The 26,356-nt window shown below is 41.1% G+C and overlaps 1 protein-coding gene across 2 annotated transcripts in view; it reads right to left on the reverse strand.

Moving 5' to 3' along the window:
- Positions 1–26,356, reverse strand: part of AGBL1 (AGBL carboxypeptidase 1) — an 832,432-nt gene that overhangs the window by 650,337 nt on the left and 155,739 nt on the right. For both annotated transcript variants that reach the window (XM_053888750.1, XM_019460194.2), the window contains exons 8-15: positions 25,208–25,373; positions 24,200–24,267; positions 18,628–18,744; positions 16,704–17,284; positions 15,105–15,188; positions 14,785–14,871; positions 11,565–11,713; positions 9,999–10,086 (exon numbers count right to left, since the gene is read on the reverse strand). In XM_053888750.1, coding sequence (XP_053744725.1) covers positions 9,999–10,086; positions 11,565–11,713; positions 14,785–14,871; positions 15,105–15,188; positions 16,704–17,284; positions 18,628–18,744; positions 24,200–24,267; positions 25,208–25,373 — 1,340 coding nt within the window. The remainder of the gene's footprint in view (positions 1–9,998; positions 10,087–11,564; positions 11,714–14,784; positions 14,872–15,104; positions 15,189–16,703; positions 17,285–18,627; positions 18,745–24,199; positions 24,268–25,207; positions 25,374–26,356) is intronic.

Genomic DNA, 26,356 nt, shown 5'->3' on the forward strand with positions numbered 1-26,356 from the left:
CAGAAAACGGCCACATTCGCTGCTGCTGGAACAAGGTCATTAAGGGTGGAGCCTGGTGCCAGGCGTGTGTTGTGATTTTCCAGAATCCCTGAGACGGTGCTGCTACACTATCTCGCGAACTTTTTCTGGGGCGGGCTGGCACCTGGCCGCAGTCTCGGGGCACCGGCAGCAGCAGGGTCCGGCAGGCGTTCCTGGGTGCAGCCGACATTCGGCCATTGCTCGGTGAGACCCTCCCGCAGAGGGGCGGACCGGGTCAAAGCCGCAGTCCTTCGGAAGTAAGGGGCCGGGGAAAACAGCCGCGTCTGAGACAAAACTCGGGAGAGAGGTACGGCCTGGGGCCTGGTCACGGAGAGGGAAAAAGCGAGGAGTGGACTAAAGCTGAAGACAGAGGAGGAGCGCGCGACTGCTGACCCGGGAGAACAGACCAGGTGGCTGGGTGGAGGCATTTTCACCGCTCCAGCGCATGTGCATACGCTTACGCACACGCACCTAAGAGCGCGGCAACACTCCGCCCCAGTAGGCTAGCAGCGCCATCTAGTGGAGAGCGGAGCTGTTACACTGAGCCCCGCCCAACCAGGCCGACTTCACTCTTGAAGAACACAAGTCTCACCGCCGGCTTAGTTTATGGACCATAAAGAGCTACGTACACTGACTTCTAGGGGAAAATGAAGCAATTTCAGTCCTACTTCAATCTGTTAGCAAGTTCATCTACTCAATTTTCTTTCTTTTTTTTACTATTTTCTTTTTCTCTTTTACAATTCTTTTCTTGAATACAGAAAGAGAAAAAATTCATTTTTATTTTCAATTTTTATTAAAAATATTTTTCTTTAATTTTTGTTACTATATTTTTTACCTTTGTGTAAATTTTTTCAAATTCTATTTTACTTCTATCATTTTATTTTAGTCTACTTCAGTGCATTCAACTTTTCAAATTTTTAAATAATTTGTTTTTTTCCTTTCTTTTTTTTTTCTCTTTTTCATTTTTCTTTTTCTTGAATGAAGAGAAAAACTTCATTTTTACATTCAATTTCTATTAAAAATATTTTTATTAATTTTTATTACTATATTGTTTCCTTTTATGTAATTTTTTTCAAATTCTATTTTACTTGCATCATTTTATTTTAGTCTACTACAGTGTATTCACTTTTTTCAAATTTTCAAACGATTTCTTTTTTCTTTTTTTCTTTTTTTATCTTTTTTCTCTTTTTCATTTCTTTTTTCTTAAATACAGAAAAATAAAAAATTCATTTTATTTTTGTATATTTCTTCAAATTCTATTTTACCCTCATCATCTCATTTTAGTCTACTTCAGTGAATTCATTTTTTCAAATTCTCAAATGGTTTCCTTTTTTTTCTTTCTTTTTTTATCTTTTTCTTTTTCATTTCTTTTCTTTTTTCTTGAATACAAAAAAAGACAAACTCATATTTATTTTTAATTTTTACTACAAATATTTTTCTTTAATTTTTTTCTACTATATTCTTTACTTTTGTGTATATTTTTTCAAATTCTATTTTACCCCCATCATCTAATTTTAAGCTACTTCAGTGTATGCATTTTTTCAAATTCTCAAACGATTTCCTTTCCCCCCCCCCCCATTTTTTTTCTCTAATCTTTCAAACCACTTTCAACACCCAGACCAAAACACACCTAGGATCTAGCATCATCTATTGAATTTGTGTGTGTGTGTGTAATTTTTAATTTTAATATTTTTTTAATTTTAATTTTTTAATTTCAATTTATCTACCTTATTAATTCCTTTTCTACCTTCAAAATGACAAAACGAAGGAATTCACCCCAAAAGAAAAAGCACAAATGAATGACAGCCAAGGATTTAACGAACACAGATACAAGCGAGATGTCTGAACCAGAATTTAGAATCACAATAATAAGAATACTAGCTGGAGTCGAAAACAGATTAGAATCCCTTTCTGCAGAGATAAAAGAAGTAAAAAATAGCCAGAATGGAATTAAAAATGCTATAACTGAGCTGCAATCACAGATGGATGCAGTGGCGGCAAGGATGGATGAGGCAGAACAGAGAATCAGCGATGTAGAAGACAAACTTATAGAGAATAACGAAGCAGAAAAAAAGAGGGAGATTAAGGCAAAAGAGCACGATTTAAGAATTAAAGAAATAGGTGACACATTAAAAAGGAACAAAACAGAATCATAGGGGTCCCAGAAGAGGAAGAGAGAGAAATAGGGGTAGAAGGGTTATGTGAGCAAATTATAGTGGAAAACTTTCCTAACCTGGGGAAAGACACAGACATCAAAATCTGGGAAGCACAGAGGACCCCCATTAGACTCAAAAAAAAAAAAAAAAAAAAAAAAACCACAACCATCAACAAGGCACATCATAGTCAAATTCACAAAATATTCACGCAAGGAGAGAATCATGAAAGCAGCAAGGGAAAAAAGTCCCTAACCTACAAGGGAAGACAGATAAGGTTTGCAGCAGACCTACCACAGAAACGTGGAAGGCCAGAAAGGAGTGGCAGGATATATTAAACGCGCTGAATCAGAAAAATATGTAGCCAAGAATTCTTTATCCAGCAAGGCTGTCACTCAAAATAGAAGGAGAGATAAAAAGTTTCCCAGACAAACAAAAAATACAGGAGTTTGTGACCACTTAACCAGCCCTGCAAGAAATTTTAAGGGGGACTCTCTGAGGAGAGAAAAGATGGAAAAAAAAAAAAAAGAAAAAGAAACCCAAACCAACAAATAAAGACCAAAAGCAACAAAGACTAGAAAGGACCAGAGAACACCACCAGAAACTCCAACTTTACAAGCAACATAATGGCAATAAATCCCTATCTTTCAGTACTCACTCTGAACGTCAATGGACTCAATGCTCCAATTAAAAGACATAGGGTAACAGAATGGATAAGAAAACAAGATCCATCTATATGCTGTTTGCAAAAGACCCACTTTAGACCTAAACACACCTTCAGATTGAAAGTAAGGGGATGAAGAACCATCTATCATGCTAATGGTCAACAAAAGAAAGCCAGAGTAGCCATAGTTATATCAGACAATCTAAACTTTAATAAAGACTGTAACAAGAGATACAGAAGGGCATTATATCATAATTAAGGGGTCTATCCACCAAGAAAACCTAACAATTGTAAACATTTATGCACCAAATGTGCAGGAACCCAAATATATAAATCAATCAATCACAAACATAAAGAAACTCCTTGATAATAATAGTAGGAGATTTCAACACCCCACTCACAGCAATGGACAGATCATCTAGTCAAAAAATCAACAAGGAAACAATGGCTGTGAATGACACTGGACCAGATAGACTTAACAGATATATTCAGAACATTTCATCCTAAAGCAGCAGAATATACATTCTTCTCCAGTGCACATGGAACGATCTCCAGAATAGACCACATACTGGGACACAAATCAGCCCTCAGCAAGTACAAAAAGATTGAGATCGTACCATGCATATTTTCAGTCCACAACACTATGAAACTCGAAATCAACCACAAGAAAATTTGGAAAGTTAACAAATACTTGGAGACTGAAGAACATCCTACTAAAGAATGAATGGGCTAACTAAGCAGTTAAAGAGGAAATTAAAACGTATGTGGAAGCCAATGAATATAATAACACCACAACCCAAAACCCCTGGGACTCAGCAAAGGTGGTCATAAAAGGAAAGTATATAGCAATCCAAGCCTTGCTAAAGAAGGAAGAAAGGTCTCAGATACACAACCTAACCTTATTCCTTAAAGAGCTGGAAAAAGAACAGCAAATAAAACCCCAAACTGGCAGAAGACAGGAAATAATAAAGATTAGACTGGAAATTAATGCTATCAAAACAAACAAACAAACAAACAAACAAAAAAAAAGTAGAACAGATCAATGAAACCAGAGGCTGGTTCTTTGAAAGAATTAACAAAATTGATAAATCACTAGGCAATTTGATCAAAAAGAAAAAGGAAAGGACCCAAATAAATAAAATCAAGAATGAAAGAGGAGAGATCACAACCAACACAGCAGAAATACAAACAATAATATGCCAATAAAATGGTAAATCTGGAAGAAATGGACAAATTCCTAGAAACACATACACTACCAAAACTGAAACAGGAAGCAATAGAAAATTTGAACAGACCCATAACCAGTAAGGAAATCGAATTAGTAATCAAAACTCTCCCAAAAAAGCAACAGTCCAGGCCCAGATGGCTTTCCAGGGGAATTCTACCAAACATTTAAGGAAGAGTTAACACCTATTCTCTTGAAGGTGTTCCAAAAAATAGAAATGGAAGGAAAACTTCTAAACTCTTTCTATGAAGCCAGCATTACCTTGATTCCAAAACCAGACAGAGACTCCACTAAAAAGGAGAACTCTAGACCAATTTCCCTGATGAACATGGATTCAAAAATCCTCAACAAGACATTAGCCAACCAGATCCAACTATACATTAAAAAAATTATTCACCACGACCAAGTGGGATTTATACCTGGGATGCAGGGCTGGTTCAATATCTGCAAAACAATCAGTGTGATCCATCACATCAATAAAAGAAAGGACAAAACCATAGGATCCTCTCAATAGATGCAGAGAAAGCATTTGACAAAATACAGCATCCTTCCTTGATAAAAACCCTCAAGAAAGTAGGGATAGAAGGGGCATATCTCAAGATCATAAAAGCCATATGTGAACGACCCAACGCTAATATCATCCTCAATGGGGAAAAACTGAGAGCTTTCCCCCTAAGGTCAGGAATAAGACAGGGATATCCACTCTTGCCACTGTTATTCAACATAGTATTGGAAGTCTTAGCCTCTGCAATCAGACAACACAAAGAAATAAAAGGCATCCAAATCAGCCAGGAGGAGGTCAAACTTTCACTCTTTGCAGATGACATGATACTTTATAGGGAAAACCCAAAGGATTCCACCAAAAAACTACTAGAATTGATTCATGAATTCAGCAAAGTTTCAGGATATAAAATCAACGCACAGAAATCAGTTGCATTCCTATACACCAACAATGAAGTGACAGAAAGAGAAATTAAGGAATCAATCCCATGTACAGTTGCACAAAAAACCATAAAATACCTAGGAATAAATCTAACCAAAGAGGTGAAAAATCTATACACTGAAAACTATAGAAAAGTTATGAAAGAAATTGAAGAAGACACAAAAAAATGGAAAAATATTCCATGCTCCTGGATAGGAAGAACAAACATTGTTAAAATGTCAATACTACCCAAAGCTATCTACATATTCAATGCAATTCCTATCAAAGTAACACCAGCATTCTTCACAGAGCTAGAACAAATAATCCTAAAATTTGTATGGAACCAGAAAAGGCCCCAAATAGCCAAAGAGATCTTGAAAAAGAAAACCAAAGCTGGAGGCATCACAATCCCAGACTTCAAGCTATACTACAAAGCTGTAATCATCAAGACAGGATGGTACAGGCACAAGAACAGACACTGAGATCAATGGAACAGAATAGAGAACCCAGAAATGGACCCGCAAACATATGGCCAACTAATCTTTGACAAAGCAGGAAAGAATATCCGATGGAATAAAGACAGTCTCTTCAGCAAATGGTGCTCGGAAAACTGGACAGCGACATGCAGAAGAACGAACCTGGACCACTTTCTTACACCATACACAAAAATAAACTCAAAATGGATGAAAGACCTCAATGTAAGACAGGAAGCCATCAAAATCCTCGAGGAGAAAGCAGGCAAAAACCTCTTTGATCTTGCCCACAGCAACTTCTTACTCAACATGTCTTCAGAGGCAAGGGAAACAAAAGCAAAAATGAACTACTGGGACCTCATCGAAATAAAAAGCTTCTGCACAGCGAAGGAAACAATCAGCAAAACTAAAAGGCAACCGACAGAATGGGAGAAGATATTTGCAAATGACATATCAGATAAAGGATTAGTATCCAAAATCTATAAAGAACTTATCAAACTCAACACCCAAAAAACAATCCAGTGAAGAAATGTGCAAAAGACATGAATAGACACTTCTCCAAGGAAGACATCCAGATGGCCAACCGACACATGAAAAAATGCTCAACATCACTCATCACCAGGGAAATACAAATCAAAACCACAATGAGATATCACCTTACACCTGTCAGAATGGCTAACATTAACAACTCAGGCAACAGCAGATGTTGGCAAGGATGCAGAGAAAGAGGATCTCTTTTGCATTGTTGGTGGCAATGCTGGTGCAGCCACTCTGGAAAACAGTATAGAGGTTCCTCAAAAAACTAAAAATAGAACTACCCTACGACCCACAAATTGCACTACTAGGCATTTATCCACGGGATACAGGTATGCTGTTTCAAAGGGTCACGCACCCCAGTGTTTATAGCAGCACTATCAACAATAGCCAAAGTATGGAAAGAGCCCAAATGTCCATCGATGGATGAATGGATAAAAAAAAAATGTGGTACACACACACACACACACACACACACACACAATGGAGTATTACTCGGCAATCAAAAAGAAAGAAATCTTGCCATTTGCAAGCATGTGGATGGAACTGGAGGGTATTATGCTAAGTGAAATTAGTCAGAGAAAGACAAAAATCATGACTTCACTCATATGAGGACTTAAAGAGACAAAACAGATGAAAATAAGGGAAGGGAAACAAAAATAATATAAAAACAGGGAGGGGGACAAAACAGAAGAGATTCATAAACATGGAGAACAAACTGAGGGTTACTGGAAGGGTTGTGGGAGGGTGGATGGGCTAAATGGGTAAAGGGCACTAAGGAATCTACTCCTGAAATCATTGTTGCACTATATACTAATTTGGATGTAAATTCTAAAAAATGACAGATACATTTTTTTTAAAAAAAGATACAACAACTAGAGGGGCATCCGGGTGGCTCAGTTAAGCACCTGACTCTTGGTTTCAGCTCAGGTCGTGATCTCACAGTTTGTGGGTTCTGAACCCCACATCGGGCTCTGCACTGACAGCTCAGAGCCTGCTTGGGATTCTTTCTCTCTTCCTCTCTCTCTGCCTCCCCCCACCACCCACTTGCACGTGTGCCTATGCTCTCTCTCTGTCTCCAAAATAAATAAGCTAAAAAACTTTAAAAAAAATAATAAAGATATAACAACTAGGTAAACCTTTGCAGTTATTATTTGTCCCATCTTTTTTTTTCGTCATTTACAATTTTAACTCTTTGCATGTCTTCCAACATACATAATATATTAGTATAGTAATGCATGCATAAGTGATTAAAATAATTTAGGAACAGATTTATATTACAAGTACATGCATGACTATATCTTATCAAAACAAGCAGGAGATCACTTTCAAACTGATGACAACCAGACCCACAAGGCTGTCAGCCCATATTCTTCACTGATCACTGTTTTTGTCACTTTGTGAAGGAAATGAGTATCTCATTCCTTTCAAGTGTCTGTTTCTCCTCTACCCTTCCACATATGTACTCAGGTATAATAAGCACCCTAGGACCCCCTTTAGAACATCACACTAAATCTAGGAACTTAATAGCATAATAGAAACAGAACTTCTGGGGTGCCTGGATGGCTCAGGCAGTTAAGTAGCTGACTCTTGATCTCAGCTCAGGTCATGATCTCACAGTTCATGAGTTAGAGCCCTGCTTCAAGCTTTGTGCTGACAGTGTAGAGCCTGCTTGGGTTTCTGTCTCTCCTTCTCTCTGCCCCTCCCCTGCTCACTCTGTCTTTCTCTCTCTCTCAAAATAAATAAATAAACTTAAAAAAAATAAGAAATAGAACTTCTGAGTTTCTGATGACATTTTGGAAACATGGAGAAATAAGGAGGTAACGTTCTCTCAAAGTAATACACCAGAGAGAATAAAGGCAGGGGTGATGCAAACACATCATTGAGAGCAGATCAACTCAAAGACATTGATGGGTAAAAAGGGAGAAACATGTTACATAGTCCAAGGCATTCTACAATAGGGAGAGGTGTCCTGAGTTGTGGCTGAATAGAGACACACACATCTATCCTGTCATTAAATCCCATTATTGGAAATATGTTAACATAATGTGGTGAATAATTGTAAAACAAACTATGTTACAATGTAGCAATCTTATCCATTCACCTCTGTTGTATTCATGACTGCAATATGAAAAATGAATTACATTACACATTCATGGTTTTCATGGTACCCCTCTGTTGCTCTTTAATCACATAACAATTGTCTTGTTAATGAATCTAACTAACAGCTATTAACATTAATGTTGGCTTTCCTTTAGGCCAAGGCTGAGCTTTTGCATGTGTGGCTTCTTCCTCCCTCTCTCTCTGGCAGATGCTCAGTGCTCAGTCCCCACAAGCCTGCTCTTTATTCCCCGCCTCCCAGAGAAGCAGCCTCTGGGGAGAGTTCTTCTCCACTGGGAGAGAATACTGAATGTTGTGTTTGTCCAATCTCTTCACTAAGCTCCAGATCCAAGCAGGTGGCAAGCCGGATCTTTCATGTGTATTTAGCATTACTATTTTCACAGGACACACCAAGGTTCAAATTTAGGTTTCCACTGTTTCTCCCTGCAGCTGTTGGCTTCTACCAACTGGAGATGAATTTTAGTCTAAACCTCTTTGGAACAAATACAGATCCGGACAGTTGCTAGATATGTAGGCCAGGGAGTAATTGCCATATAGGTGAATAGAATACCAACAAAACTATAACATTGTGCTGTTATTCTAAAGAATATAATGAAAATATCACCAGGTCCATATCCTAATACATCAAGGGTTGAAGACGGCCAACTCTTTTATTACAAACTGTAAGGCAGCCCAGTTCTGTATTTTGTAGACTAGACTTATCTCTATGGTGACTTTTGCCTTTGTGTCTGTTGGAGCAACACGATTCCTGACCTTTCCTATCTATCAGTGCTCCTGTCCTCAGTCTCAAAAGCCAAAAGGCATGAGAGGATACACTCTCTTTCTTTTTCATTATTAATAACAATACTAAACTCCAGAATGTCTGATAATACTCTTATAATATCAGAAAGAGCTACAACTTGCTTTATCTAAGAAAACAAGTGCTAGCCTATCAGTTTTTACAAGAAGCTAGCAGTGAGCTAATAATTAATTACCTATTTCCTGCCTGTCCTAACAATTCCTCTCCTTTTATCTTATGAATTTGTATTTTACTTTCCATCAAAAGAAAATGCACAAATGAGCAATTCATGGCTTGGGAATCCATTTCTTTTATCAACAGATATGGATAATTTAGATTTCATTACAACCTTGCAGAATAAATTGATGGAACTGGCTACTGATCAAGGGTTGAAGATGAATTCTGGAAATGCTCCCTCTTTTGCTTTTTCCAAAACATCATCTTGCTGTGGAGGAGTAGTCCCTTAGGTATATCTGTCACAGACCCATTCCCATCTACTTCAGAAAACTGAAGCACTGGCTGAGTAAGAATAGGCCAGAACATCTCAGAATTTTTGTTGGCCGGGATACGTGGAAAGAGGTCAAGTACTGAAGCTTGATGTACTAACCACAGGTTGAGTATGTACAAGTTCTAATGTGCAACAACCAGGTCTAAGAGTTTCAATTTGTCTAAGTGAGGACAGGTGAGTTTTCTGAAAATCAAAAGATTTCTTGGGGTGCCTGGGTGGCTCAGTCAGTTAAGTATCTGACTCTCGGTTTCAGCTCAGGTCATGATCTCACCCTTCATGAGTTCAAGCCCCACATTGAGCTTTGTGCTGACAGCGCAGAGCCTGCTTGGGATTCTCTGTCTCCCTTTCTCTCTGCTCCTTCCCTGCTCACACAGTCTCTTTCTCAAAAAGAAATAAATAAACATTAAAAAAATGATTTCTTGGGTTCCAATGCCGGTGCCATTTAACATGCCTGCGCTTCTGAAGGGCATTTGCCATCGGGACAGAGACAAGTGCAGCAGACAAGCAGAGACGGCTGAGGTTTATAAGATCAACGTGAAGAGCAGGAAATTGAGGAAGAATGAAAGAGCAGAGGAAAGGAAGCTAGCAACACTGTGACTTACTTGTAATAGCAGATTTCATAGCCCATCCGTATCCAGGTGGGTCTGCCAAGAAGAGCCTCCTTCACAGAATACAGAGTTGGCTGCATTCCTGCATGGAACAAAGGCGGGATTAATCTCTGGGGAAAGAGGGAATGGAAAGAGGGTTGTGGTCCTCCGAATCATGGCCCTCCAAGATAGCCAGATCCTAACCCCTGGAACCCATGAATGGCACCTTAGATGGCAAAAGGGATTTCATAGATGTGATTAAATTAAAGATCTTGAGATGGGGAGATTATCCTGGTGGGCCCTAAATGCAATCACTTATGTCCTCATAAGAGGGAGGGAGAGGGAAGTTCGACTGCCCAGGAAAAGCCATGTGATTGAAGCAGGCAGAAAGAGACTGGGAAAGGCTATGCTATCGGCTTTAAAGGTGGAAGAAGGAGCCATAAGCCAAGGGATATGAGGAACTTAGCTCCAAAAGCTGGGGGGAGGGGTGCCTGGGTGGCTCAGTCAGTTGAGCGTCTGACTTCGGCTCAGGTTATGATCTCACGGTTTGTGGGTTCTAGCCCCACATCAGGCTCTGTGCCGACAGCTCAGAGCCTGGAGCCTGCTTTGGATTCTGTGTCTCCTTCTCTCTCTACCCCTCCCCCACTTGTGCTCTATCTCTCTCTGTCTCTCAAAAATAAATAAATTAAAAAACAAAAAAGCTGGGGGGAAAAAAAAGAAAAAAGAAAATCCCCAAGATGCTCCAGAGGGAGAATGGCCTTTCTGGCACCTTGACTGTAGCCCAGTGAAACTGACTTTGGACTTCTGGACTCTGGAATTGTAAGAGAGTAAATCCGTCTTGTTTTAAGCCACCAAGTTTGTGACAATTTGTTATAGCAACCATACAGAGCAAATGCAAGAGTTGAGGTTCATATTTTCTCTTTCTATTTAAAAGAGTGTATTTAGTCAGTACAAAATAGAGGCGGTAACCTGTGTGCAGACATAGAGGTATGGGAACATTTATTCCTTACTCAAAGCCACTCAATAAATTAGGATATGACCTAGGACTAACACACATAATTTTCCATTCCTGGAAATGTTCAAAATAAATGTGGGCTGCTAGTCAATTTGTCCCTTAAATCTCTCCTCCAAAATGGCCACAGGTATTCAGTAGAATTTGAACTTTCCCCATGTTTTCTTGGAGCTTAAATCAGCGTTGTCCAATTGGATTGCGCTGTTTTCCTGTCTGGGGCAAATAGGTCAGTATATTTGCTACTGTAGGATTTAGGTGATGGAGAGAAGGAATAAATGAGAGTGCTCACCGACCTCAAAAAGTTCAAGGTGGGGCAAGGCAGTCAGGAAGGGGTGGAATGTTGTGTATGGCGTTAACATGCCACAGCAGAGTGGAACTTCCAGACTGCCTTCCATGGTGGTGGTTTGCCATAAGTTGGCCACCACCTTGCCACATCTGGGACCAAAACATTCAGCCCAACTTCAAACCCTTTGGGAACCCAAAGAGAGCTTCCAGTAATAATCCAAACAACCAGATGGGCATCATTCCTGGTGTTAGCCAGAAGACCTCTGTTCCCCAAGAGCTCATACCGTAGTTAAACTGGCTGTTGGGCTTCTCACAGTTGATGATGTTGAAGCGGTATGGAACAGCAGCTCTCATGCCGCTCACCTTGAAGTAGAACCACTGTTGATGTTGGCTGCTATTCACATCAGCGTTGACCAGCAAGTCATATTCCAGCCTGCAAAGTCAGAAGCAAGATTGGAGGGCTAGGAGTCTTTGAGGTAACTTCCAACACTGAAGAGCCTACAAACGTCAGATTCTAGATGACAGATCTAAGACCCAGGATCTCAGCTGGCCAGTAAGTTACAATGATCATACTTACCTCACAATATCGGACACACTGGCTATAGAAATTTGGGGAGAGGAGAGCAGGCTTGTGGTATTAAGAGAATCAATTATACAACGGTAGCATATCTTTTTATTAAACTGTAATGGATTTTCTCTCCAGTAGGAAAGAATGCAAGTGCATGATACCCCAGAGAAAATTCAATCACATCTGGTTGGATATGTCATTATTATTTGATGCTACACATTACTTTTGAGCCTCAGTCTCCTCATATGGAAAATGGAAATAGTGTCTAAATTCGCAGTGCTGTTCTTAAAGATCAAGCGGAGAGTTGATGTAAACCCCCGGCAAAGCAACAAACGTGAATTAGACTAGGAAGGCAGGAGTTGTGTGTTCATTTTGTCCCTTTTTAACTGATTTAACTTACATGCAGTGAACAGCACAAGTTTTAAGTGTAAGAATCAGTGAATTTAAACAAATTCATCTGGACACTCCTGCTTGACAATTACCCAGATCAAGATACAGGCCATTTCCAGTGCCCCCAGGAGACTCTTGTGTGGCCCCTCTCAGTCACTATCTGCAAGGGGAATCATTTTTTTTGCGCTTTAGCAACAAAATTAACAATGCAGCTTGGACTTCAGCATTCTTACCGGTACAGTTCATTTTCCAAAATAGTATCATTCCATCCCCTTGGCATGTTCTTTGAGTTTCTCTTCGAGAAGGGGTGATGTTTTTGCCCTGATATGTTCATAGTCTGCTGCTCTGGAGCCCTGACCCCTGGCATTTGCAGTGAGATTTGTAGAGGGGTGGGGCTTTGCAGAATGCATAAAAGTAGGGCTATCTGATACAGGTCCACTGCCCATGCTGTCCTTCTAAGCATCTCAATCGAACCAAACCATCCAGCCCGCCATACAATGAACGAAGCATAATCTACTGAGTGACATTCATGAGGACAAATTTGGAAAGATGATGACCCTCAAATTGTCTGCTATGCCCACAATCCTTTCCAAAAACTGGTCATAAAAAGTCCTTGCCTAGAAGTAGGTTTGTTTTCTGTCATTTGACTCTGTTACCCTGACCAAAACTAATCAGTTTAGGATTCCACACTCCAGCCAAAGGCAGATATATGGTATATGGAGAGAAAGATCAGCAACACAGGCACATCATGGACTGACCACTGTACCACTATGAGACCCCGGATTAGGTTTTCTCTCCTGGATCCCTTAAATATGACATATAGAGAAAACGAGTAATAAAAGCTGGCACTATAGCAAGAATTTAGAAGCTGAGCTGGTAATGAAAAGAGAAGGTGGAGAAGGAATCTCAACATAATTGCCTTTCTCTTCTTCAGCCAAAGTAGCTCAACTTATATTTGTCTTATATGTTGGGCTTCCTTGAAACAGTTCATGCACAAAACAAAAAAGGATCACCACTCGCCTGCCCCCCAAAAAACAGAAAAACTTCAAAAATGACTCCTCAGGTAGGGGTGCCTGGGTGACTCAGCTTGTTAAGTGTCTGACTTCAGCTCAGGTCATGATCTCATGGTTCATGGGTTTGAGCCCCCCATTGGGCTCTGCACTGACAGTGTGGAGCCTGCTTTGGATTCTCTCTCTCCCTCTCTCTCTACCTCTTCCCTGCTCTCTTTCCCTTTCTAAAAATAAAATAAATTATATATATAAAATACATATACATACCCTCAGATAGATACAAAACAGGCCAGACTATACTAAGTTCTATGCTCTAGCTATGGTGAATACCCATCTCTGAAGATAAGCTAATGCTGACTGAGGGCTTACCATGTGCCAGGTACTATTCTAAGAGCTTGATGTGTTTTTAGTTAAGTCTCAAATACATCACTATAATGTGGGTGCTATTACTGTCCCCATTTTCTGGGTCAGGAAAGAAAAGCATGGAGTTGGTTAGGTAATTGCTCAAAGTCTCCTGGTTGGAAAGGGGTGAGGCTGCCCCTGGCAGTCTGATCCCAGAGTCTGTGACGACCACCCCCTTAACTGTTCTAACTGTTGTTTTCAGGAGTTTACACATAGAATATGGATTGTATATCCTGATTCTGGCAATGAAAAATATAGTTCACACTGGTGTAGACGAAAGAATTATAACATAGCAGTCTCTTCTGCACTGGAAATCTATGTTTTGTTTCCCCCCTCTTTTAGTTTGTGCAGCCCTAGGCTTTCCTTGCCTGTGAAATAATTTTCCTTTTTTTTTTTTTTTTTTTTAATGTTTATTTTTGCAAGAGAGCATGAGCAGAGGAGGAGCAAAGAGAAGAGGATACGGGATCTGATGCGGGCTCCGCGCTGACAGGAGCAAGCCCAATACAGGGCACAAACTCACAAACCATGAGATCCTACCTGAGCTGAAATTGGACACTCAATCCACTGAACCACCCAGGCGCCCCTGAAATACTTGTCTATTAACAAGAGCTCATTGAGAGTTTCTGTCAAAGAAGCATGACACTAAATATGCCCTTGAACTAAGGATAGTGAACTTCTCCATGGGGAGCCCAATGTTCTTGCCACCTATGTACACAGCTGTAGGAACAACAGACATGAAAAGGTACAGGACTAGGGGAGCCCATGTACACTTCCGAGTCAACAGAACCAGCCCTAGCATCAGCCTAAGTACAAACATCCCATTCAAAGGACTCCCACGCCCAAGTATGGAGCCATGATCTTGAACATAGGTGTATTGGCAATTTTCACCTCTAGTCTCCACCTTGCTATGACATTGGCTAGTGAGCCCCCTAGTGGTGCGCTGGTAAATGTTTAACAACAGACTCCCAGGAAAACTTTCACTTCTAGTGTTTGCCAGTCCTCAGGGTATAAACACTCCCACCATGGCTGATTTCACACTACCAGTGTGAGGCCGCTGTACTGAGAGTAGGGACGAGAGACACAACCCGCTCTCTTAAGCTGCCAGCAGCTACCTTTGTGGGTTTCCTTACTTACTCACGCACTTGGATGGCTTTGCGAAGATTTCCTGACTCAAACTTGGAGTAGAACCGCAAGCAATCGGAAGCAGTGTCTTGCAAAGGCCTGTAATGAAATAGAAAACATGTGAACACATGCATTACTGCTATTCTTGGGCATAGCCTGACATTTCTTAGAGATAAGGTTTTTCTTACAGATCTTCAACATAAATTTTCATCATGTTTTTAGTAGAAGGGATGGATTACTAACATAAAACACTCTTATTCTCATGTCATCAAGAGGATATTCCATACTCCACCCCCACCCTCCACATTCCACTGACGCTCAAGACCACCTACCAAGGCTCATCTAAACTGAAGACGACTTTATTTATAATATCAGTTGGCTGGATGAGCCTCCGGACATCCTCAAATATCTTGATCCTGGAAAGGAAAATTGGAAACATTTTAAGTGTTGGTTGGCCCTCATTCCTTACCCCATTTATCCTACAGTCATCTGGGAAGGGTTTTGGGAGTCATCAGAGAATTATGAAAGAAAAATTTAATAATTCCCCAACATGGGGCTGAAAGAGTGGAAAAAGCACTGCCTGTCCTTCCTTTTCTTGTGTATCAAAAAAAAAAAAAAATGAAACTACATTGAGCAGTAGGAATGTAGGAAGCAGATTTTAGTTGGAGGATTCAGGACTTGAAGAATTTTTTCAAGGGCATTTGAACTAATGGGCTCTGAAGGTTTCTGATGGTATCAGAGGGCCCTTTGTAGTGAGACAACTTTGAGGGAGACTTTAGGATTGTTGACTGTTAGTACCCTCAAGGCCTGGGAGGATTCAGTAAGCCTTTGAACTCTTGAGTCATTTCTACTCCTTGGGTTCTGTCAGCTCTAGAAAACTAAGGTCAGTTTTATGAGAAACACCCATATTCAGGAGGTTTAAGTAAGAGGACAGAAGGAAGCCCAAAGGAACTTTCAGATTCCCTCCTTGAATTTCCAATCCAGGTATTCTGGGTGGAGTGGGAAGGTGAGGGGAGATAGGCATGAGGCCTGGACTCAAGGGGAAGATGTTCTGTCAAAGGGGGAGGTGTTATTGGGCCAGCCTCTGTGGTGCATCTCTCAGGAACTTGAGCTTGGCAGATAACGTGCAGGGGGTAAAGTCAGAGACATCAGCAGGAACCCAAGTGTGAGCAGCTCTTGGGATCCACCATCAATTTGCTGATGAAATGGAAAACAAGTTAATGAAACTTTCTGGTATGCACACTCAGCTCCATTGACTTCGTGCATGCATAATCAATGTCGTTGGGTTTTTTCCCCAGGGAAAATAATTTTCCTTGGTTTATCAATTTTCGTTCTAATCTCACTCTGCTTATCCAAAGGCAAAGCTTCCTTTCCAACATTCTGGGAATAAGCCATCACCCAAAGTTTCTTCCCTGGAGAATGTGGTCTTTCCTTACAATCCTCAGTGATGCAGAACTATTCTAACCCAAGTCAGGTTTTTAAGGTTGGGACTGTGAGATAGGGGCACACCATCTCCTTTCATCAATGAGATCAGACACCAATTTGTAGTGAATTTAAAAAAATATACCCCAATTAATCCACATTTGTTTTTTCTGAGAACCTTCCTGGGGACTGATCCCAGTATTTGAAGAAACTGGGTTATCTTTCCCCATCATGGTCTGCAATGGTTATGGGGTAAGGGGTTACATTGGAATCATTGAAGGAATTCTTTTCTGGCAACACATGCCTGCCACTACCCCACGCTTACTTCTGAAATGTCCGGTAGGGAGGCAAGCTTCTGTGTTTGGCAAGAGCTTCCCAAAGGATTTTAACATGCTCCTGACTGATTCTCACTTTCCTACAGACAGTTGAAATATCTGTACCAAAAACTCTGCCTATAAAAATATTAAAGAAGAGAAAAAATATAGCTTCCAAATCAGCAGCGCCATCACCTTTGGACTCCACATTTGCGTTCCAACATCGACTGGGCAGAGGGTGGTGGACGATGTCCCCAGAGGTCAGGAAATGCCATCGTCTTGAAGTCGGCCACAGATCTGGTTCTTCTTGCTTTGGCCATATAGAGACAGGGGTCATGGAAGGGGACAGGCTTGGGATGTGTCTGCAGAAGCTTATCTATTACTTCAGCAGTTTCTCTAGGCCTAGCAGAATTGGAAAAGGAGGCACTAATCATTGGGCAGGAAATAACATCTATGTCCCAAGCATCCTGTTTGAGGGAAGCTTGAATGTCAGGGGTTTCTTTTCCAGAATAATCTATCCCAAATCCATCGGATTGCATGTTTTGGCATGGGTTCATCCCAGGTCCTTTTCTGGAGGCTGGATGCATGGTGGACCTCCCCATCTTCACCTTGCTCAGAAGGGAAGTCTGGACCATGTCTTCTCTTCCTTGCTTCCAAGAACTTTGGTCCTTATTCAAACCATGCCACTTTGGGGAGGTGACAGTTGGAATGTGGTGATGATTGGCATACTGAGTCTCTTCGAACTTCAAATCATCTCCAGATTGAGACTTGAGTTCCTTCGGGTTTAAAATGGAAAAGAATATGTCAGTGTTACCTTCCTGGTAGAAAATACAATTTGACCCCAATCCTCACTCTCTGAGCACAGAGTTAAGTGTAAATCTTGTGTTGTTGTTGTTGTTGTTGTTGTTGTTGTTGTTGTTGTTGTTTTAGCATAAATCCTATGAATTGGGAAGCTTTTTTCAAGGTCAAACAAGAAAAGGCTAAGCTTCAACAGTCAAATAAATGGTAGAATCATAGAAACTCATGTTTGGAAGGAGCATTGGGTGGGTCTAGCACAATTCTATACATCACACAAATGCCCTTTGCAACACCCCCAAAAAGTCACAGCCTGGTTAAACAAACTCATTAACAGGGTTTACACTACAGCCCAAGGCAGTGCCTCTCATTTGGGGATCATTCTGATTGTTTTTTTTTTAAAAAGTCTTCCTTGGGGCGCGTGGGTGGCGCAGTCGGTTGAGCGTCCGACTTCAGCCAGGTCACGATCTCGCGGTCCGTGAGTTCGAGCCCCGTGTCAGGCTCTGGGCTGATGGCTCGGAGCCTGGAGCCTGTTTCCGATTCTGTGTCTCCCTCTCTCTCTCTGCCCCTCCCCCGTTCATGCTCTGTCTCTCTCTGTCCCAAAAATAAATAAAAAACGTTGAAAAAAAAAAAAAAGTCTTCCTTATACCCAAATGAAATTTCCCTTCCCTGAAATTTCTACCTACTGATGCCCTTCAGCTTTCTGAAGTAAAACAGAATACACAGACTCCCTTCTACATGTGACTTAGCTGGTACCCTTGGGTGGGGCAAATTCATGATATATCAAGGGTCATAAGAAAATAACAGAGATCCAAAGGCAGGTCTAAAATCTTGACGACAGCAATAGTAGTAGGAGGAGCAAGTAGCCACTGTATCATCAGGTGTGAGGTTCTCAATTTCTTTCTACTAACAGAAAACACTGGAATCAGACTAACCACCTTCAGAAAGCCATCTAGTACAACTTACCCTCTTTGTAGGGGAACAACTAAATCACCAAGAACTTTCACTTGTGTTTTTAGAACGTGAGGGCAAGTCAGTTTGCCCTGCCCCAACCCCACGGCGGATCATAGGCAGCTATGTGTACCCCCGCACTTCTTTCATCCTAGGTTCCAGGGGTCAGATTGCAGGAGACTTGCATGCATCCAGCCCAGCTACCTTTTTCACATTTTGCTTGGATTTCTGCTTCTTTCTCAGAAAGACCTCAGAAGCAGATTGCTAATGATGAACAATGCTTTCCATCTGGAGATCTCCTGCTAGGCCTCCCAGGTTCTGCAAAAAACCCATCATGCATCACCGTGGAGCAGACCGACGGCATATGTCCTACCTCGAAGCTGCAGGAGAGCTCAAGACACATTGCCTCGTACTGCATCAGTTCCTCCTTGGGTCGATCAAGACCAGGTTTGGAACTCAGCTTGTTCACGTCTGTTTCCAAATCATCATCCTACAAAGGAATATCCAAAAATATATACATGTGAAAGTCAAGACAGCCACCCTGAGAAGCATTGAGACAAGCTACACATGTAATCTTTCAAAATCTTGGGACATGGTTTCCTTGCCTCCAAATTATAGTGCTAGCCTATGAGAAGGAGAATCTAAGATTATGGGTGGTATTTTTTCAATGAAAAGAAAGAAGGTACACAACTTTTCTAAGCATCCATCTCAGGATTTGTCAGCCCTTACCATGAATAACTAATTTATATAAAATGAGATGAACCCTGTAAACAGTAAAGCACAATATAAAAGAATTTTGTATCTCGCCACCACCATCAACATAATTGTAATCACTGTACCTGTCCTTCCATCATCTGTGTCATTCAAAACTGTTTAATTTGCACCTACTATGAGCAGGTACCACTGTAGGTACTGAAGAGTTGGTGATAATGGAACAGACAAAAGTCGATGTTCCCATGGAATCTGCCTTCGAGTGAGAGAACGAAGACAGAAAACAAATGAAGAACGTAACTTCCAACGGTGGTAAATGCCATGCAAAGGGGATCGGTGGGAAGCAGTTTAGACTGGGTGATCAGAGACCGCCTCACTGAGAAGGTGACATTTTAGCTAGAAGAGCCAACTGTACAAAGCCTTGGGGAAGAAATTACCAGCAGAAGGAACAGCTGACATTGCCTTTCAGAAAGAAGGTGGTTGGAGCACAGAGAATAGGAGGAAGATCGCAGGTGTCAACACTGGAGAAAGAGACACTAGGCAGGGCCTTCCAGACCCGGAGAGGGGTTTGTCACCTCCTGCTGCACTTTACCCTGTTGTACATTTACATCTACCCGACCACCACCAGTCTTTCCTTCACTGGGCTGAATAATCCTAGAGCCTTCATTTTTATTTCTAGATCATCATTTCATAATAGTTTAATGGTGATGGTGACTCTCCTCCCAAATCGTCTGTATTTTCCAAAGGCTATAAAATCTTACAGAGAAAGGACACCAGGAATCAACCAGTCCAGTCTCCTCATCTTTCCATGTCTCTCCTGAACCAAGTTTCCCTAATAAGATAGGGAAGAGAAACCTACCCTATGTATTAGGAGAATATTTGGTTAATTAAGGAAAAACCTGGCAGCTCTGAAAGCCTGGATTATTCTTCTTTAAAGCAAATAAATAAACACAATAAATGTTTATATTACTGATCCAGGGTTGGGGGGAGGGAGAGAAAATGCAATATTCTGTCCATCTTCTGGAATTTTCCCCCAAACTTCATTTTTTAATGTTTATTTATTTATTTTGAGAGAGACAGAGTGTGTGTGTGAGCAGGGGAGGGGCAGAGAGAGAGGGAGAGAGAAAGAACCCCAAGCGGGCTCTACACTCACTGTGGAACCCAACATGGGGCTCACTCTCACAACCATGAGATCATGACCTGAGCCAAAATCAAGAATTGGAGTCTTAACAGACTGAGCCACCCAGGTGCCCCTCCTCCAAACTTTAAATTAAAAAAAAAAAAAATAGACCTCATGATGTTGATTTCATGGTATTTTCAGATACAGTGCACACCAGGCCCAAATTCCTCAGCCCGGTAATGAAGATCCCACTATTATTGTCCTTTCCAGCTTTATCTATCAGTTCCTGCTTGCCTGCATCCTCTTCTGTGCAGCCTCAGCCATGCCCCAGGGTGGTATCAGTAGAAATGCAATCTGGTATGTGCTGTTTCGAAGGGGCACACGCACCCCCATGTTTATAGCAGCGCTATCGACAATAGCCAAAGTATGGAAAGAGCCCCCATGTCCATCGACAGATGAATGGGTAAAGAAGATGTGGTATATATATATATATATATGTGCAATGGAGTATTACCCAGCAATTAAAAAGAAGGAAATCTTGCCATTACAACTACATGGATGGAACTGGAGGGTATTACGCTAAGTGAAATTAGTCAGAGAAAGACAAGTATCATATGACTTTATTCATATGAGGAATTTAAGATACAAAACAGATGAACATAAGGGAAGGGAAGCAAAAATAATATAAAAACAGGGAGTGGGACAAAGCATAAGAGACTCATAAATATGGAGAACAAACAGGGTTGCTGGAGGGGTTGTGTATATGGGAGGATGGTCTAAATGGGTAAGGGGCATTAAGGAATTTACTCCTGAAATCATTGTTACACCATATGCTAATTAATTTGGATGTAAATTAAACAAAAAATAAATTTTGAAAAAAGAAATGCAATCTGGTAGACTACTGGGAAGGGTTTCCCCACCAGCGAGTAAGGTTGGTGTGTCTAGAGTGAGGAGTATTGTGTATCCCATACTGCAACCTAATGCATTCTACATGTGGCTATGTGACCTACTTAGCTTTAGAGCAAGAGTTGGCTAACTATAACCCACTGTCTGTTTTTGTAAATAAAGTTTTATTGTAACACAGTCACACCCATTTTTTAATATATTGTCTATGGTCGGTTTCTCAGTATAACAGCAAAGTTGTAACAGAGACCATATCTGGTCCCCAAAGGTTTGTATCTAGTCTCTGAATCTCCAGCCACTCAGGTGGGTTCTCCTCTCTTCTGTATTTCTTATAAATACAATTTATACTTATTCAGGGATGGGCCTGCTTCTGTGTCTTTACAGCAACCCAGAAAGGCTTTGTCATTTAGAATTCTGGTACCCATCTAATCCAGATAATGCTTTCTGGCCCTTCTTCCTCAGACTGAAACTTTCAGATATTAGTGACTTTCCCCAGCCTTACACTTGAGTTCACCGCCCCTTCCAAGATGGTGATTTGAACTCTGGTAGGGACAATCTCCAAGTTCACTAGACTATGTACTCTTTGAAGATAAAAATCAATGTCTTGTTTGCTTTTGTATCATATTACCATCCCTAGGAACCAGCCTGCTGCCTCACACATGGATCATATCCAAGGGAAAAAAAAAAAAAACTAAAAAGGAAGGAAAGACAGAGCAAAGGAGAGGAGAGCTTGAATTCAGTCTGTTTATCCTCTTCTTCAGTGTTTGTCCAAATCTAACAGTTGTATTTGTGAAGGAAAACAACAACAACGACAAAACATGACCAACATCTGGTCTCTACTTGTTTCTCTTATGCTGACTTTGAAAGTTTTCAAAGAACAGCACCCAACTTTCCATTCTCAAGACACTTTAAGACAAAATTTCCTTTTAATCATCCTTTATAAATATCTGATCCCAATTTTATTTTCAAATGAAAAGGCCATCAGTTAAAGGACTGGGTTGGATCTATGACCAGAAACAAATACTCCTGGCTTCTTGCCCACATTCCTTGCAGCAAATGCTCCTGAGTTCACCAGGGAAAATCACTTTGCTGGAGCACTAGTTCCTTTACTCTGGCAACACCCCAGAATCAAGCCCTGATTCTGAGGTGCCCCATTTCTCTACCACTCATGCTCACACACTGACTTCTCATCTTCTTGGCTCAAAGACTTTTGATAAATAGTTTCCAGGCCCTCACCCATTTGTCTTGAGCTTCTCTCCCAGATGGATGTGTTTATTTGTTTTGGTTTCATTCCACCCAACCCACTATCACCTGCAGTGTGGGGGAAAAGAGACTATCTGAATGCTCTCTGTCCCATGCTGTATGAAGTTAGGCACTGGCATACAGCTGGTCTTTCCACATCAGATACAAGAGGCGATTGACACTCGGCATCAGACATTCAGTCATCAAAGGGCAAGTAAGAGGGTAGGAGAAAGTGGCATTGATGAATGATCACTGCAGCACAGTATTATTCAAATAATACAGTGAGCACTCAATAGGCCACTACTGCCAAGCCACAGCAAAGATTCAATTTACTACTGATGACTTCAGAAATGATTCCATTTATCAACAAAACCCTGAGAACACTGGAAGGTCAATAGCAGTCTTAACCTAGAGACTGAGAGGGCAGACAGATAGTCCCTCTGAGTCGGCTGCTACCATCTTATGATAAAGAACTCAAAAGTCTCTTTTTCTCTAGATAGGTAGGCAAGAGGGTAAGGAAGAAAAAAGAAAGGGAGGGAAGGAAAAGAGGAGATGGATGGATGGATGGATGGATGGTTGGATGGATGGTAGATAGATAAATAAATAGGTGGTAGATTTTTTAAATTCAGGTTTCACCTCCACAAACATTATAAAAAGTAACATTTACTTCTCATTCTTATTTTACAGATGACAAAATTAAGGAACTATAATTTGAAGGGGTTTGTCAAGTCCATGTCTGCCAAAAGAAATAGAAACAGAATTATAACTCATAGATAAGTTATCATTATTCTAGAGTGATATTGTCCCCTAAAGGACACTTGGCAATTCCTAGTGACATTCTTGGCTCATGACTTGGGGAGGAGGGGGAAACCGAGGGTAAGTGCTACTGGCATCCAGTGGGTAGAAGCCAGGACACTACGAAACATCCTACTATGTAAGATAATCCCCCACAGCAAAGAATTATCCTGTCAAAAGGACAAGAGTGCTAAAGCATAGACACACTTTTCTAGAAATGCAGTCAGGAAGCTATGTCCCATTGCCTGTTTCTTGTCAATAGATGTTTTACTGGAACACAGCCATGCCCTGCCATTTACATATTTTCTATAGCTGGTTTTGTGCTATAACAGCAAAGTTGAGTAGTTGTGATAGAGGCTGCATATCCACAAAGCCTAAACCAATTACAGCCTGATCTTTTACAGAAAGTTTGCTAACCTCTGCTGTATATCATGGGTCTTTTGGGGATAAAGACCAAAGGGCACCACCCCCCTGCTAGCCAAGGTGTACATTATGCAACTCAAGTGAGCACTTCACATAGACTCCAAGGTAAATGGAAGTGTACAACACAGTGGTCCTCAGCAGAGTGGGTACCTACGAAGAGTGACTTGTGGCAATAGGGGAGATCTACCAGAAGAAGTTTCCTAGGAAAATCTTCCATGGTCTCGTTCCCTGAATGTCACTCACACGAATTACATATATGAACCCGAAGCACTAAGGGTCTATCTAAAGCTCATCCGGACGGAATATTACCGCCTTGTTAATGGACAGCCTCTGACTTTACAATGAGATTTTGTATGGGACCCACTGGGATGAAAATCAACAAGCACAGCCGTCATTTACTGAGCGATCACTGTAGCCAGGCACTGGAGTGGAAGTACAGAAGTGAGTCCTTAAAATGTATACTGGTCTCGGGGCATCTGGGTGGCTCAGTCAGTTAAGCGTCTGACTCTCGGTTTGGCTCAGGTCATGATCTCACAGTATCTTGGGCTCAGGCCCCACATTGGGCTCTGTGCTCTGTGCATGTTTCTCTCTGTCCCTCCGTCCTTCCCTCCCCCACTCACACTTGTCTCTCTCAAAATAAATAAATACACCTAAAAAATTTTACACTGCTCTCAGCTGGACATAGAGAGTGATACCTCCCTCGGAAGATGTGAACATGGAGATCACTAAAAGTGAGGGCTGGTGCACCTACTTGGTCTTTCACCTCTTCAGAATCTGAATCTTTATCCACTTCTTCATCAGCGTCATCTTCAAAATCCTCTGGGTGGAGAAAAAGAGATCAAACAGATGAGGCTTCCCTTATGCCTTGGATTTGGATTCCCACCACACAGTGGCTAGTACTCCCTTTGTCATAAACAAGGGGCTCATTATGAAGAGCACAATATCCCAACACACTCTAATACTTTTTAGTACATGCAACTTGTATACACACAGACACATGGAGCACTATAGCATGAAGTCTAAATTGCCCCACATTGAATGCAAAATGACTGCAGAATAAAATGACATCCAAATACCATTCTGGTGTTCCCCGCCCCCCCCCCAAACACACACACAGTTTACACGAAGTTATGCAAACAGCATTGCCAACGTTTACAGATCACATATAGGCAAAACTTGCTATAACTGAGCACCTTCACTGACTCCCTAATTTTGATAAGAAGGTACTTATTTACAACAAAAGGCCACAGAAAGCATCCAGCGCTGTTGTAGCAAGATGATGCCAATGGAAAATCTGTTCCATGAAAGGAGGGCAGTGACAGTGGAATCTTCACGGAGATTGAATAATCACACATTCAGACATTTAATGGACTAGCTATTTTGTAAATAGCACAAGTTTTATTCCAAGTTCATCCTTAAGGCAAATGCATTCCAGAACCAGTCAGTACAGTCAAGAGACTCAATTGTGGAATTGTGAATATGTATGTTTTTTTTTTAAATTAGCTGAAATGACTGTACAGGCACTCAATAGCCACCAGGCAAAGTGGCAACAGTTCATAATTAGGAACAAAATAAGTGACTTTAGTATTTGTTCATTCTGTATATGAAAAGCTTGCTTTTTTATACATTTCTTTAATTAGATTATGGACATTTACAGCTGGGTTCTAAAAGAACTGATCCTACTTTCATCCACATCCCTCTGAAATATTTCCAACATGCCAAACACATCAGAAAGCTCATCATTACCCACTGACATTACCTTCAGTTAGAACACACAGAGGTTCGGAAGGGATGCTCCCAGGGACTGGGAAGGCGTAGGCACTGGTGGCTGTGACCAAGGGAAGTGGGCTCTTTGGGTAGCACTGTCTCAGGATCTGAACTACGACGGAGACGACGGGTTCCAAACTTCTGTCATCCAGGCAGTTCTGAACGAAGAGGAGACTGTATCAGACGCCGACACCTTATACAGGGTTCCCTTATCCTGTCAGTATTTTGGGCAGTGAATGACACATGGCCCCAATGGACAGTAAACATCCTTACTGTAGAATGCCTGACTTGAACATTCAAATGTAGCATTTTGTCTAATGTAGAATCGGCTTTGGTCTAGGGTATAATCTGCATTTTTATTTCTTTTTCACAGCTCATATGTTACTGGAAGGAATTTAGTCCAAAAATAGACTTAAAAAGTCTTTCAAGGGATGCTGTGTCTAAGGGAAGCATTGTCCAGGGTAGCCAGGGGGAGAGGAGATGAGCATCTTCTCAACCATCTGAGTGTCATTGTGAATTATTGGCTAAATTAGAGAATGAGTAGCCAAATTGATGGAAGTCTTACTTTTCTCCTTCAGTCTTTATCTGAATAGAAAACTATAAAGGAAAAGCTAAAATATGAAATCAGAAAAAAAAAGGCTAAGTGAATCCCAAGTACCTAAATTAAATAACATGCCTGTTCTCAGAGCCCACAGTGTTGATCTCTTGGTACCTACCCAAAGCAAAGGAAAATTGGGTTTGCAGATGGAACATTTTGATGCTGATGGAACATGACAAGACCCTTCTTTTCAGACACTTTGAAAAATGCAAAAACAAGTTTACTAAATTGAGAGAGAGTGTTGGGAGTAGTTCGGGAACTCTTTGGCAAAAACATGCCATTTTCTTGAGGCTCTTGGTAAATGCTTTGTCTACTGACTTAGTACGGAAAGTTGACAAGTGTGAGCCTCCAATTTGATATTCCTAAGGGGTTCCAAGTAAGGTCTAGAGCCAATAAGTCATAGCAGTAGCCATGGAGGATGCTGAGCACCTGCCACAGGGCAGGGTGACTGTCTGTGATGATGTCATGCGGTGGTATCCCCGGGCCCACATTACAGGTAGCTCCATATATATATGTTTTTATGCCATGAGTTCAAACTGTCCC

Source organism: Panthera pardus, unplaced genomic scaffold (assembly GCF_024362965.1).
Source record: "Panthera pardus isolate Hobbes unplaced genomic scaffold, ASM2436296v1 HiC_scaffold_24, whole genome shotgun sequence".
In the NCBI taxonomy this organism is placed as follows: Eukaryota; Metazoa; Chordata; class Mammalia; order Carnivora; family Felidae; genus Panthera; species Panthera pardus.